General features: G+C 42.6%; 1 protein-coding gene across 1 annotated transcript in view; it reads left to right on the top strand.

Annotated features, from left to right (window-relative positions):
- The window catches only part of VPS13D (vacuolar protein sorting 13 homolog D), a 3,321,573-nt gene that overhangs the window by 1,189,204 nt on the left and 2,118,342 nt on the right, over positions 1 to 14,027 (top strand). The window contains exon 22 of the mRNA XM_044060428.1: positions 208 to 298. Coding sequence (XP_043916363.1) covers positions 208 to 298 — 91 coding nt within the window. The remainder of the gene's footprint in view (positions 1 to 207; positions 299 to 14,027) is intronic.

Below are 14,027 nucleotides of genomic sequence, written 5' to 3'. Positions count from 1 at the left end.
CACTTACTAGCCAGTTACCGAAATTTACCCATAAACACAAGTCTACTGTCCTTCTCTGCTGAGTTTTCTGTTTTCACACTGGGAGAGCTAAAATTAAGCTGTTACTGGAAGTCAGTCTGTGGTTAATGTTATGCAACCTTTATTTATTTCATTTTATATTTGCTTTGTCAGATTTGGTCACTGATCTTTTTTTCTCTGTCACCTTAGGTCCATTCACTGTCACTGGTACTAAATAAGAAAACAAATGAACTTGCCAAGGCAAGTACTGCAAAACTTTCTGCACATATGGAAATAATTGGTAAGTACAACAATCACATTGGACAAACGAAAGCAGGTTAAAAAGCTTAAAAAAATATCTGTGTGTCTTCTCCTGAAACCTGTTGATTGATCATTTACTTGAGATCTTTTGTATAGTGCTTTTTGTAGTACATCTTAAACTTAAAAGTTTTAATCAAAATGCATTTGCTATTGAGGGAGTATTAAGATTCATTTTATTGATCAACTAAAGAATTTGGGGTGAGACATACATGCTGTGTTAAGTTGTATTGATGCATGAACACCGGGAGTTCTTTAGACACAAAAGGGAAATATATATAGGAGTAAGGTATTTGATGATACTTTTGTTGTGTACACTAAGAGTGGTATTATTGGAATGAATCAGATCTCCATACTCTACATGGTAAAAATGCCACACACCAGACACCAATAAATCACAGGTATCTGTTTTTTTATTTGCTGTATTTTATGTTTTGTCTCTCTTGTCATTCTGCCTACGCATTTTATGCTTTGTGGTTTCCTGAGTTATTCTAGGAAGTGGTTTGAAATGAAGAAATACTGTTTCATCTCAGTTAACTGATTTTTTTTAACAGTGAAAGTATAAAAAGATGTATTTTTTGTAGCATAATGATTCTTCAGACATCATTTTGAGAACTGATGATTTATGTTTTTTTACATTTTGTTTATTGATGATGTAGAGAGGTGGTACTATGCTAAAGAAAATGTAGATGTTCTTCGTGTTTCACTGTTGCAGTCATCACACTTGGGTTATCCGCCTGCAGGTAGCCCTCAGTTGGCCCGAATACCAGAGACTTAGTATTTCTGCATCGGATGCTGTCGCTGCAGGACTGACGTCAGGTCGTCGGGGTTATAAAAACAGGCAGCTGACACCATTACATCAGTCTTTCTTGCTGAGGAGCCGAACAGAAGCAGTTCGCAAGTGCCGGTTGGCTGCTACCTGAATTTTCGTTTACGAATTGAATAATCCTGAAGTCTTCTAAAGCTAAGTATCCCATTGGGGATCCTTTTTTCTTGCTCTAACCGATGTCAGAAAAAGTTAACAATTGTCTTGCCTGTGGAAAGCAAATATCTCACAGAGATTTTTATTCTTACTGCGTCACCTGTTTAGGCCCAGACCACGACGTACCTCGCTGTCGGTTTTGTGCCTTGTTTAACGCGTGAACCATTCGGCTCTCTTTCTCGCTAAATTCTTTCACTTTTTTGATCTCCGTATTCTGAAATGGCTTCGGAAAGCCATCCGACTACCGATGTTCTGAAAAAACATAAGGATAAAGACAGAGACAGACCGCATAGATCCAAAGCTGCCAATGCTTCTGTTAAGCTAGTCACCAGTCCACCGGTACTCAGTGAGGCGCTTTCCCAGCCCCTGATGTCCACTTCAGTGGATTTGCAGGCCTCTACCGAGACCCATTTGGAGTCCAATAAGCAACGAGACTCTTCTTCGACTATGGAACCTGCGGATGTCTCTACCTTGGATGGGTCCGGAGTCACTGTGCAGGCATCGGCTTCTGAGGCAGTTCTTCGCTCAACCGATGTTCGACCCAAACCGACGACTTATTTTTTAACCAAAACTACCGAGTTTCTTAGGCCCAGAGTACGCCTAGAAAACCGATGACCAAAGTGCATGCACCTGCTCCCATGCCACAAAAACAAATGCTTAGAATGGTAGAAGACCTTATTACCCTGATTAGGGGAAGTCAGCCTTCCCCTGTTAAGAGAAAGAGACCAGTCCCCTACAGCTTCTACAGACCAGGAGTCCGATGATTCTGAGATTTCTGATTATGAAGACATGCCCTTATCTGCTTATGAGGATTCAGATGCAGAGGAATCCATTCCCTCTGCCTCCCCTCCAGAGGATTTTTCTTTTGGTGAAACCTTGCATACCTTAAGAGAGCATTTTCACTGGTAATGCCAAGACTATCCTCAGTCCAAAAAGAGACTTAGATAATTCCTAGAGTTGCCTTAGCACAGGCCTTTAGGAATATCCCCTGCCCTGGATGTTGTTGATGTTTTTATGGAATCCAGTCTTACTCCTGACACTTTACCTCCTGCCCCTAGGAAACCAGACAGGTACTACAGAGAGTACCCGACACTCACAAATTTCTTTTCAATAATCCTACTGCTGACCCAGAGATCATTTCCCAGAGGCCTAACGGTATCAAGGCTACTACAGCCAAGAATCCAACCCCTTTGGACAGGGATTCCAGAGCTTTGGACAGATGGGGTAAGAAGGTATATACTTCTGCAACCCTTGCAATTAGGGCATTAAATTGTCAGTTTCACGTGCTGAAGTATCAGCAGCATATTATGTAACTTATTAAATAAAAAGTGGCAACCTTTACAGACTGTGCAGAAAATAACGAATTGCATTAGCTTATGCACTCTGCAAGCCAAGTCAGTAAGCATACGTTGCAGTGTGGCTTTGACACTCTAGAAGCAGCTTGCCAAGCAGCAGTCACTGGATCTGTTCTGAGAAGACATGCTTGGCTCAAGGAGCAGACCTTGCCAGACCATGTCAAATCAAAGTTACTAGACGCTCCTTTGAACAAGGACAGTTTGTTTGGCACCAAAGCAGAAGAGGTTCTTAAAAAGATGTAAGAAAAAGCTAAGTCTATGCAGACTGTTAAAGAATTCTTACAAGTGCAATCCCCTAGATTCGGTAGGCATTGGCCTTCCAAACACTTGTCCTTTCCTGTCCCCTCCAGGCCTTCGCAAAGCATATCCAGGGGAAACAGACCACCCAGACTACAGTCTCAGGGCTTCTACTACTTTGGCCATTAGGGTTTTAAATTGCCAGTTTCATATGTTAAAGTATCAGCAGCATATTATGGGGATTAATCAAACAGAAAATGATGTTGATTCCTGACTGTGCTGAACACAAACATTTGCAAGAGTTAATGCATTCTGCTGACCAAATAGGTAAACATACTTCGCAATGTGGTTTTGATGCTTTGGAAGCATCTTGCAGGGCTGTTGTCACTGGGTCTGTACTTAGAAGGCATGCTTGTCTTAAGGAACAAAACTTGTCAGATCATGTTAAAGCTAAATTACTGGATGCACCCTTAAACCAAGAGCACCTTTTAGCAACAAAGCAGAAGTCGTCCTCAAAAGGATGGAGGAAAAAGCTAAAGCTATACAAACTGTTAAAGATTTCTTACAAGTACTGCCACCTAGATTCAGTAGGCATTGGCCTTTAAAGAACTGGTCCTTTCCAGTCCCTTCCAGGCCTTCTCAATTCAAACCAAGGAGCAGCAGACCACTTCCAAAGCAGGGAGTAGTAAGCCTCTCCCTATGGAAAAATGGCACAATGACGTATCCTTAACTCTACCAAGCCTTGCTCAACTACTTGCTCCCTTAGGAGGAAAGCTCGCCCTTCATGCAAAAAACTGGGAACTCGTTACCCCAGGACAAATGGGTTTTAAACATAGTTTCCCTAGGATGCAGATTCCACTTCCACTCACTCCCAACCCCAAGTGGATGGCCAGATTCCACCCAAACCAGTGGGTGGAGGCCCAAAAACAAGTGCTCTCTCTTCTCATTATCAGGGCTATTCAACCTGTCCCAGCAGAACAAAGGGACAAGATTTTTATTCCAGAATGTACCTGGTTCCCAGAAAAGAAAACTCCTGGCATCCTATCCTGGACCTTTCTATTCTCAACACCTTTCTGGTGGTTCCAAAATTCAAAATGCTTACTCTTCAACAGTTTCTTCCTATGCTAACCAAGGATGCCTGGCTGGCAACTCTAGACTTAAAAGAAGCTTAACTGCACATCCCAACAAGGGAATCCTGCAGAAAATACCTATGCTTCAGGGCAGGCTCCGTGCACTGTCAGTTCTCTGCACTTCCCTTTGGCTTATCTACTGTGCCCAGAGTATTCAGAAAGTGCCTAGCTCCAGCCATTGCATTTTGCTGGCAGAGAAATGTTCAGATTTACCCATACTTGGACGATTGCCTGATTCAGGCAGAGAGTCACGACTTACTATTACAACACCTGGCATTTGTAAAGAGACTTCTAACTTCACTGGGGTACACCATCAGCGAGACGAAATAACACCTATTACCCTGCCAACAGATTATGGCCACGGTGGTGCAGCGGTTAGCATTGTTGCCTCACAACAAGAGGTTCTCCCGTTTGATTCTCTGCTGGAGTGCTTTCTATGTGGAGTCTGCATGTCCTCCCCGCGGTCGAGTGACGTTAAAGACATGCAGGTAGGTGCATGCGTGAATGGGTGTGCCTTCTTTGAGGGTTGGGCATCGGGCTGGCAACTTGGCACCATAAAAATCCACTTCCAGTCATTAGCGGACTGGTGTTCTGCTGTGGCGACCCCTAACAAGGAAAAGCCGAAAGATATTATTTACCCTGCCAACAGATTGTATTCCTGGGGGCAAGCTTGAACACAACTTCCCAGATGGCATTCCTCACTCCAGAGAAACAAGTTCATTTGACAACCTACTTCTAATTACTGGCCACGAAAACCCAGCTATCTGCAAGGAAAGTCCTGCAAGCCCTGGGGTTCATGGCCTATTGAGTTCTGTTAATTCCATATGCAAGACTGCATATGAGGAAACTTCAATGGTATCTAAAACGTGTACGGTGTCAGCATTCTCAGGACCTGGAAACAATGATTCCTGTCATTCCTTGTCTAAGGGCAGAGTTCCTTTGGTGGGCATAGGTCTGCTACCACAACAAGGGACTCCCTTTCACTCTACCCACTGCCGCCCAAACCTAACAACAGACGCATCAGACTATGCATGGGGGGCTCAAATGGCAGGGCATTGCATTCAGGGCAAATGGAACCCAAAACAGATGTACCTGCATATCAATCAAAAATAAATGTTAGCTGTACAGAATGCTCTGACAGCCTTCAAAGACCTTATTCTTCCAGGACAACTATTGGTAAAGACAGACAACACCACAGTTATATGGTACATAAACAAGAAGAGAGGAACCCACTCTGCAGACTAGCCATGGCTCTGTGGAACACAGCCTTGAGCTACCAAGGGAACCTACAAGCTCAGTTCCTGCCAGGCAAACTAAATTCACTGGCAGACGACTTAAGTAGAAATCTCATGGACCCACATGAATGGAAACTGGAACCCAAATGGATACCAGAGGTAGACCTGTTTGCCTCCCCTCAGAACTACCAGTTGAACAAATCCTGCACTAGAACACCCCACAAAGCTTGGAAAGTGGATGCCTTGTCCTTTACCTGGGAGAGCCTCTCAGTTTATGTATTTTCCCCTCTCTCTGTCCTCTCGAAGGTTCTACTGAAAATCAAACAGGACAAATCAAGGACAATGCTGATTGCACCAGACTGGCCACGCCAGCACTGGTACCCCCCTTTTGCACATTCTGACAGTGCTGCAACCATGGCACCTGCCTCAGACCCCCTCCGTGCTGTCTCAGCAGGTGGGTCAGAATCTGCACCCTCAGCTTCAAACCCTGAACCTTGCATCCTGGCTAATTCCATGAGCTCTCCTCTAGCATCCCTCAGTAAGCAGGTGCGGGATGTCATTCTGGAGGCAAGGAGGTCTAGTACTAGAAAATCCTATTCAGAAAAGTGGAAAAGATACTGTTCCTGGAGCCAGGATCAGGGGATGGGCACAGTGGTGCCCAGCTTACCTCATATTCTAGATTATTTAACAGAAATGCTCCACAAGGGCCTATCTTTCTCTTCTGTTAAGATTCATGCCTCTGCCATATCAGCACATTATAATACTGAGCCACCCCTCTTCTCTCATCCCCTGCTAAAACAATTCCTTAGAGGGGCCAACAATTTAAGACTTACCAGGAGAGCTCCCACTGCCTGGAACCTAAACTTTGTAATGGAAAAACTCACTCTTCCCTCCTTTGAACCAGCTGCTACAGCAGAGTTGAAATTAATTTCTTGGAAAACAGCTTTACTTCTAGCCATTACTTCAGCAAGAAGAGTGTCTGAACTGCAGGCCCTCATGGCAGTGGAACCCTTCATTATCTTCCATGTGGACAGGGTTTCCCTCAGGACTAATCCATCCTTTATGGCCAAGGTGGTGTCTAGTGTGACTCTAAACCAGTCCATTCATTTGCCTACCTTTTTCCCTAATCCTAAGAATAAAGGGGAAAGGATACTGCATTCTCTGGACGTACACAGACAGCTTAGATTCTGTTTGGACAGGACTAAGCCTCTCAGAAAATCTAACCAGATGCTAGTTAGCTTTGCTGCAGGGGTAGAGGAGAAGGCCATTTCAAAGCAAACCATTTCCAAATGGATAGCACATTGCATCCATTTCTGCTACAAACACCATGAAAAACCTACCCCACAGGGGATAAGAACACATTCCACCAGGGCTGCATTTACCTCTACTGCATTTCTCAGAGGTGTCCCTACCAGGGACATCCTGGAACTCTTTACATACCTTCACCAAGTATTACCACCTGCCTATCTTTTCTAAATCCAGAGCTGGATTTGCCATGGCAGTCTTACAGGGCCTTATTGCTGGCCCTAATGCTCTTTAACATCCTCCACCCTTCCTTAGCTTTGGGAATCAACCCATGCAACAGTGAAACATGAAGAACATAGTACAGCTGTGTACACTTACCATAAATGTAGATGTTCGAATGTATTCACTGTTGCAGTCCTGGTTACCCTCCCTCCAGCCCCGACTTCTCTTGACTTTTATCTTTCCTCCTTGTTTGGTAAATATTATATCGTGTATTTGCTCTTTGCTGGGGGTGTTCCATACCATATAATTGCTTCCTATTGTGGGGGCACCTGACATCTGGAGCAAGAAAAACTGATGTAATGGCGTCGGCTGAATGTTTTATATCCCTGACAACTTGACGTCATGGAAGAAACAACAGCATCCGACTCAGAAATCCGAAGACTCTGATATTCAGGCTGGCTGAGAGCTACATGCAGGCAGATAACCCAAATGTGATGACTGCAACAGTGAATACACTCGAACATCTACATTTATGATAAGTGTACACAACTGTACTTTCTCTGCACTTCTCTTTGGTTTATCTACTGCACCCAGAGTATTCACAAAATGCCTGTCTCCAGCCATTGCATACCGCAGGCAGAAAAATATCCAAATTTTCCCGTACTTCGATGACTGCCTGATTCAGGCGGACAGTCAGGAATTGCTGTTGCAGCACCTGACATTTGTGAAACACCTTCTCACTTCCATGGGGTACACCGTCAGCGAAAGGAAATCAAAACTAGTACCCAGTCAGAAGATTGTATTCCCGGGAGCAAGCTTAGACACACCATTCCAGATAGCATTCCTCACTTCAGAAAAACAAGTCTATCTGACCGCCTACTTCAAACAAATGGCCGCCAGAGCCCAGCTATCTGCAAGAAAAATACTGCAGGCCCTAGGGTTCATGGCATCATGTATGCTGCTAATTCCATATGCAAGACTGCATATGAGGAAACTTCAGTAGTACTTATAATGTTTGCACCAAATACATTTTAAGGACCTAGAAACAGTCATTCCTATCATACCCTGTCTAAGGACAGAGTTCCTTTGGTGGGCAGAAGCATGCTACCACAACAAGGGACTGCCCTTTTCTCTACCCCACACCGCCCAGACCCTAAACACAGATGCATCAGATTATGGCTGGGGAGCACACATGGATGGCAAATGCATTCAGGGCCACTGGAGCCCAAGTCAAATTCATCTGCACATCAACCAAAAATAGATGCTAGCTGTGCAGGATGCCCTGACAGCTTTCAGATCCCCACTCTTTCCAGGACAACTGTTAATAAAAACAGACAATACCACAGTTATGTGGTACATCAGTAAGCAGGGTGGAGCCCACTCCTACCCACTCTGCAGGTGTACTAGTCCGTTACTTTAAAATTTGAGGTTAATACAGGAGTAGAAATGACACAAGACACCAAGGCTCAAACTTAACAATTTATTAAACAAAGCTTTTCTAAATGAACAGTAAAGCTAATACTAAATAAAACAGAAAGACTAATAGATCATGTACTTACAAGCTTATGCATAAACAAAATCATTTTTGCCCCTGATAGGGAAACTTTAAATCCTATCCAGTGCAGCTATCTGTTCAGTCAAGGCAAGGCCGACACTGGCAAAATGTCTCTAAGCTCAGTTTAGGCTGGTGCTGTGATCAAATCCGGATGCTGATGGTGGTTTTTATCTTAGCCTTTGAGCTTTTATAGTCTTTTTTGAGTTGATAGAATATTGTAGAAAGATCTGACATCACAGGCTCATCATGAGTTGATGGAATATTTTAGAAAATTACAGATCATTTCCTAAGTTGTAAACAAGACTCGTAATGTCTGGTCTTGTGCCCTACTTCCCTTTTTCAGAGAACAGTTAGCTCACAACCTTGTGATATAGTTCCTCTTTGAAATCCCCACATTCTGGTAAACATCTTTTAAGCTGATAAACAACTTATAGGTTAACAAAAGTTCAGTAATACCAGTAATCAGTGAGCAAGGCCTGCTCTTAAGCATATTGTATTGTTTCCATATTAGCAGCATATAGTAATGTAGTGGCATATTAAGAACTAGCATTATTCAATCTAGCAATATATTAGCAGCATATAGTAATGTAGTGGCATATCAAGAACTAGCAATATTCAATCTAGCAATAATTAAACATACACAGTGATATGTGGCTCGAGGCATAGCAAAAACTGGTAGACTGTGTGGATCCGTCACAGCAGGTTAGCCATGGCCTTTTGGCACACTGCCTTGGACATGCAAGTCCATCTGCAAGCTCATTTCCTGCCAGGCAAACAAAACTCACTGGCAGACAACTTAAGCAGAAATCTCCTAGACCCACACGAGTAGCAGTTGGAGCCCAGCAGCTTCAACCTTCTGATTCAGAAATGGGGGACCCCAGAGGTTGCCTCCCCCTACAACTACCAGCTCAGTAAATTCTGCACCAAGAATCCTCCCAGCAGGGCCTGGAAAGTGGATGCCCTATCTTTTCAGTGGGCAAATCTCACAATCTATGCCTTTCCCCCGCTGCCCCTTCTTTCAAGAGTGTTACTCAAGATAAGACAGGACAGACCAAGGACAATTCTGATTGCCCCGGACTGGCCACACCAGCACTGGTACCCACTCCTGCACAGCCTGTCACCTGTGCCACCCTGGCACCTACACCAGAACCCAACCCTGCTCTCTCAGCAGGAGGGACAGATTTTGCATCCACAACTGCAAACCCTAAATCTTGCAGCCTGGCGTACTCCTTGAATTCTCCCCCAGCAGCCCTAAGCAAGCAGGTGCTGGATGTCATTGTTGAAGCCAGAAGACCCAGTACAAGAAAACCTATGCTGATAAGTGGAAAAGGTTCTGCTCCTGGATTCTGTCTAAAGGAGAGGACACATCTCTGCCCTCCCTGCCTCTAATCCTGGATTACTTAGCAGATCTTCTCCACAAAGGCCTGTCCTTCTCGTCCGTTAAGGTACATGGCTCAGCCATTTCGGCTCATTACAACACTGAGCCACCTTTCCTCTTGCATCCTCTTATCAAACAGTTCCTGAGAGGGGCAAACAACTTAAGGCCACCAAAGAGAGCACCCACCCCTTCTTGGGACGTTAACTTTGTACTGGAAAAGTTCACGCTTCCCCCCTTTGAACCTGCTGCATCAGCAGACTTAAAATTCCTCTCTTGGAAAACAGCCTTGCTTCTGGCCATCACTTCAGCTAGAAGAGTGTCTGAGCTACAAGCACTTATGGCTGTGGAACCCTTCATTATTTTCCATGCTGACAGGGTTTCCCTCAGGACTAACCCTTCCTTCATGCCTAAAGTGGTGTCCAGTGTGGCTCTCAACCAATCCATCCATTTGCCAACTTTCTTCTCTAATCCTCAGAATAAAGGGGAAAGGATCCTGCTCTCCTTGGACGTGCACAAACAGCTCAGATTCTACCTTGATAGGACTAAGCCCTTCAGAAAATCTGACCAGTTACTAGTCAGCTTTACACCAGGGGCAGCAAGGCCATTTCAAAACAAACAATTTCCAAATGGATAGCACACTGCATCCATTTTTGCTACAAGCACCATGGGAAACCAACCCCTCAGGGGGTCAGAACACATTCCACTAGGGCAACATCTACCTCTACAGCATTTCTCAGGGGAGTCCCTACCAGGCACAGCCTGGAAACTGCTACCTGGAGTTCATTACATACCTTCTGGAAGCTGCTACCTGGAGTTTAGTACACACCTTCATCAAACGTTACCACCTGCCTATCTTTTCCAAATCCAGGGCAGGTCTTGTAACAGCAGTCCTGCAAGGCATACTAGCCAGCCCTGATTCTTCTTGACTGCCTCCACCCTTCTTCAGCTTTGGGAATCCACCCAAGTGTGATGACTGCAACAGTGAAACACGAAGAGCATAGTACAGTTGCGTACAATTACCATAAAGGTAGATGTTCGAGTGTATTCACTGTTGCAGTCCTGGTTTCCCTCCCTCCAGCCCCCTGTTTTTTCTCTCTCTCTCGCTCTCTCTCTCTCCTCTCTATGGCTATTACTCACCCTTTTCAGGGGTATTGGTATTTCCTTTTACTGGTGGTGTTTTCCCCACCATAACTTAGCTCCCTATTTGGGGGACTCCTGACATTAAGGGCAAGAAAAACTGATGTAATGGCGTCGGCTGGCTATTTTTATACCCCTGACGACCTGATGTCAGTCCTGGAGCAACAGCATCTGATGCAGAAATACTAAGTCTCTGGTATTCGGGCCGACTGAGGACTACCTGCAGGCAGATAACCTAAGTGTGATGACTGCAACAGTGAACACACTCGAACATCTACATTTAAGGTAAGTGTACACAACTGTACTTTTTCAGAGGTACTGTGACTGGCTGAATGGAGTTGATGTAATTGTTTTTCATTAATACATCTGGAAAGCTTTATTATGGAAATAAAACTTTATTTTTTGCTTATAGTAAATCTTGCATTTTGTAAAATATGAACAGTAAAGAATGTGTGACCACTTTTAGTAAAAATGCTTTTGACCTGTTGAAGACCAAAACTGTTTTCTCAAATGTCACATGTTTGCAGTGCTTAATGGTTAATGTTACTCCTGGTCAGTGGTATGCATTATATTATTTGTACCTCTTCCCCTAAAGTATGTGGTAAGGAAATTGTCATTCAGATTGTTTAAACATGTCATTCAGATTATTTAGGTGTATGGCATATATATATATATATATATATATATATATATATATATCTATGCGTGTGTGTATGTATATGTATATATTATATGTGTGTGTGTGTGTGTGTGTGTGTGTGTGTGTGTGTATATATATATATATATATATATATATATATATATATATGTGTGTGTGTGTGTGTGTGGATGTATGTTTGAAGCCAGAAGTAACCAAAATACTGCTTTTATTCAGCACATAAATTGCTGTATTCCAAGTTGCAGTGACAAAACAGCATGGTCTCATTAACAGAAAAATGTTCATGCACAGATTTTTTCCACCATTCGTATAAAAAATCCAAGTGTAAAACAACTTCTGGTCCAGTTAAGCTGAATCTATTACAGGCTCCAGATGATTTTTTTTCTCACCGGGAGCATCCTGCTTCAGATTTACAATTGCATTTTCTCTAGAGCTTCTCATAGTAGACCGTTCCTAGGAATCCCTCTGCTGGCAGGAGTAACTACATCCAATTAAAATACAAAGTGTGTCTCTGCATTATCTGTGGTCCAGAACAATGGTCCCCTCACTTGAGGCTTTAGAAATCTGCTATGCTTAAGAAAACAACCCTCCTTTTATATAAGAACAAATTACATAATTGGGTACTTGTGTATTATCGCAACCAGATTTTTGGGGTCGCGAAATTCACATACCTCAACTGTAACGACTGCATGTAAGACCCAGAAGTGATCTTCAAAGTCTTTTCTACTGCCGGCTTATATTGGTTATGTTTCAGGAACACAATAAGGTGCATACATACACAGGTACTTTCTATCGACACTTACACAATGTAATTGTGTATGAAGTAGCATGGCTGACATTACCTATTCTCACAAGCAGCTTCCAAAGCTGGCACAAATCTTCCCTTTTTTGTTTCCTTTCATGTTCACTGCCTAAATCAAACAAGGGTGACCACCATAATTTACTGACATTAAGACTTGATTCGGATATCAGTTTTGGCAAGGAACACTTTAAAACATGATTCATACATCTGGACACTTGAGAGGTATCAGTGTGCCCAACTACATATATGTTAAAAAAAGGAAGAAAAAGTCTGGTAAATACGGAATCCAGGAAACTAGAGAAGCTCATTGTAAAGGATTTCATCCCATCTACTCTGCATTTTTCTATTAATAAAAGCCCATTTGTGAAATTTGAAACACATAGTATAGGCACAGAACTTAAAACTGACTGTTACACCCTTTTTAGAATGTGGAGAAATCTGTACTTACAAATTACATTTCTCAAAACGATAGCAGCCCTGACAAATCAACCATGCATCTGTAATGCACACAAATCAGGCAGACGTTTTTTTTCAATTGTTTGTCCTATTGAAGGTAATGCAAACTTTCTTGTCACCAATAAGGACTTTGTATAACCCCTTTTTGTGTTTCATGCCCTCGGTACAGTTGAAGTATGCGAATTTTGCAACCTTGAAAATTTGGTTGCGATAATACATAAGTACCCATAATTGTTCTCATAATGACCCACTAACCCATCATAGAGGACTTTCCCAGTTGTCTAATGTATTGCATTGCTTAGTTGGTCTTGAAGATACAGTAACCTATAAATTGGTGCCAGTGGTGATGTTTTGTATGTGTGTTCATTATGCACATATTTGTTACTTGTGATGTCTCTGCCATTTTGTGATTAGATAATTGGTGGTATTTGAATGATGTATGTGTGTTACATTATTATTTTCATTTGTTGTATGGTTTAGCTGTAGGGTGGGATATAAGGATTTATTAGTCTTTGCTTTTTTTTTTTTTTTTTGTGTGTGTGTGGATGTAACTTAGAGGGTGCCCTGTACTAAAACTCCTCAGCAATCACCTTTCATACCCCCTTCTTTCTTTGGTAGATTTTATCTTGTTATATCATCAGTGATACAAAGGAACTGACCATAAAAGCAGAGACAACCTGATTCTGTGCTCTTTCCTGCCATGTTGGAGATTACAGCTCAGTTAGTATTGTAGACTTGTTCTTGTAAAATAAGGGCGTCTCACATATTTTTTTTCAGTTTAATATCATTGTATTGGCTACTAGTCCCCAGTTCTGTTTCTTTGGTTATCTCTTAAAATTTTTACTTATTTTGTTTATGAATTTTTGTCACTGTAATTATGGCTGATGCCTGATTTTTCACCCCCTACAACCAAGATTGCTGTCTGAATCACAAGGCTCAGCAGTTAACAGTTAAGATAAGAGGTGAGGAGATAAAAACAGTGTTGTGTAATCAGTCTTCAGGAAAGTCTTAAGGAACAATTGGTATTCCTGTGGAAATTTGAAAATTAGGAGGGAAGAAAGTGATAAATTTCTGTGTAAGAACTGTAGATTATTGGAATAAATTTGGAAATGTCTGGAAGAAACTGGAATGAGGCTGGAATGAATCCGTTTGTTTTTAATGAGCCACGACTGTGCTAAACAGGTGCCACTCTCTCCTTTATGTGCCAAATCATCTTGTACCTTTCATTATAAAAGTCTGCATAAACTGTAGATGTCCTTCCCATTTCCCTGTTGCAGTATTCTTTACATTTGTGATTCCCTGCCAAGGACAGCCCAGCGT

This window comes from Protopterus annectens, chromosome 2.part0 (genome assembly GCF_019279795.1).
Source record: "Protopterus annectens isolate FY-2018-M chromosome 2.part0, PAN1.0, whole genome shotgun sequence".
NCBI classification, from domain to species: domain Eukaryota; kingdom Metazoa; phylum Chordata; order Ceratodontiformes; family Protopteridae; genus Protopterus; species Protopterus annectens.
The sequence above is the reverse complement of the archived record's forward strand: the minus strand, read 5'-3'. Positions and strand labels throughout refer to the sequence as shown.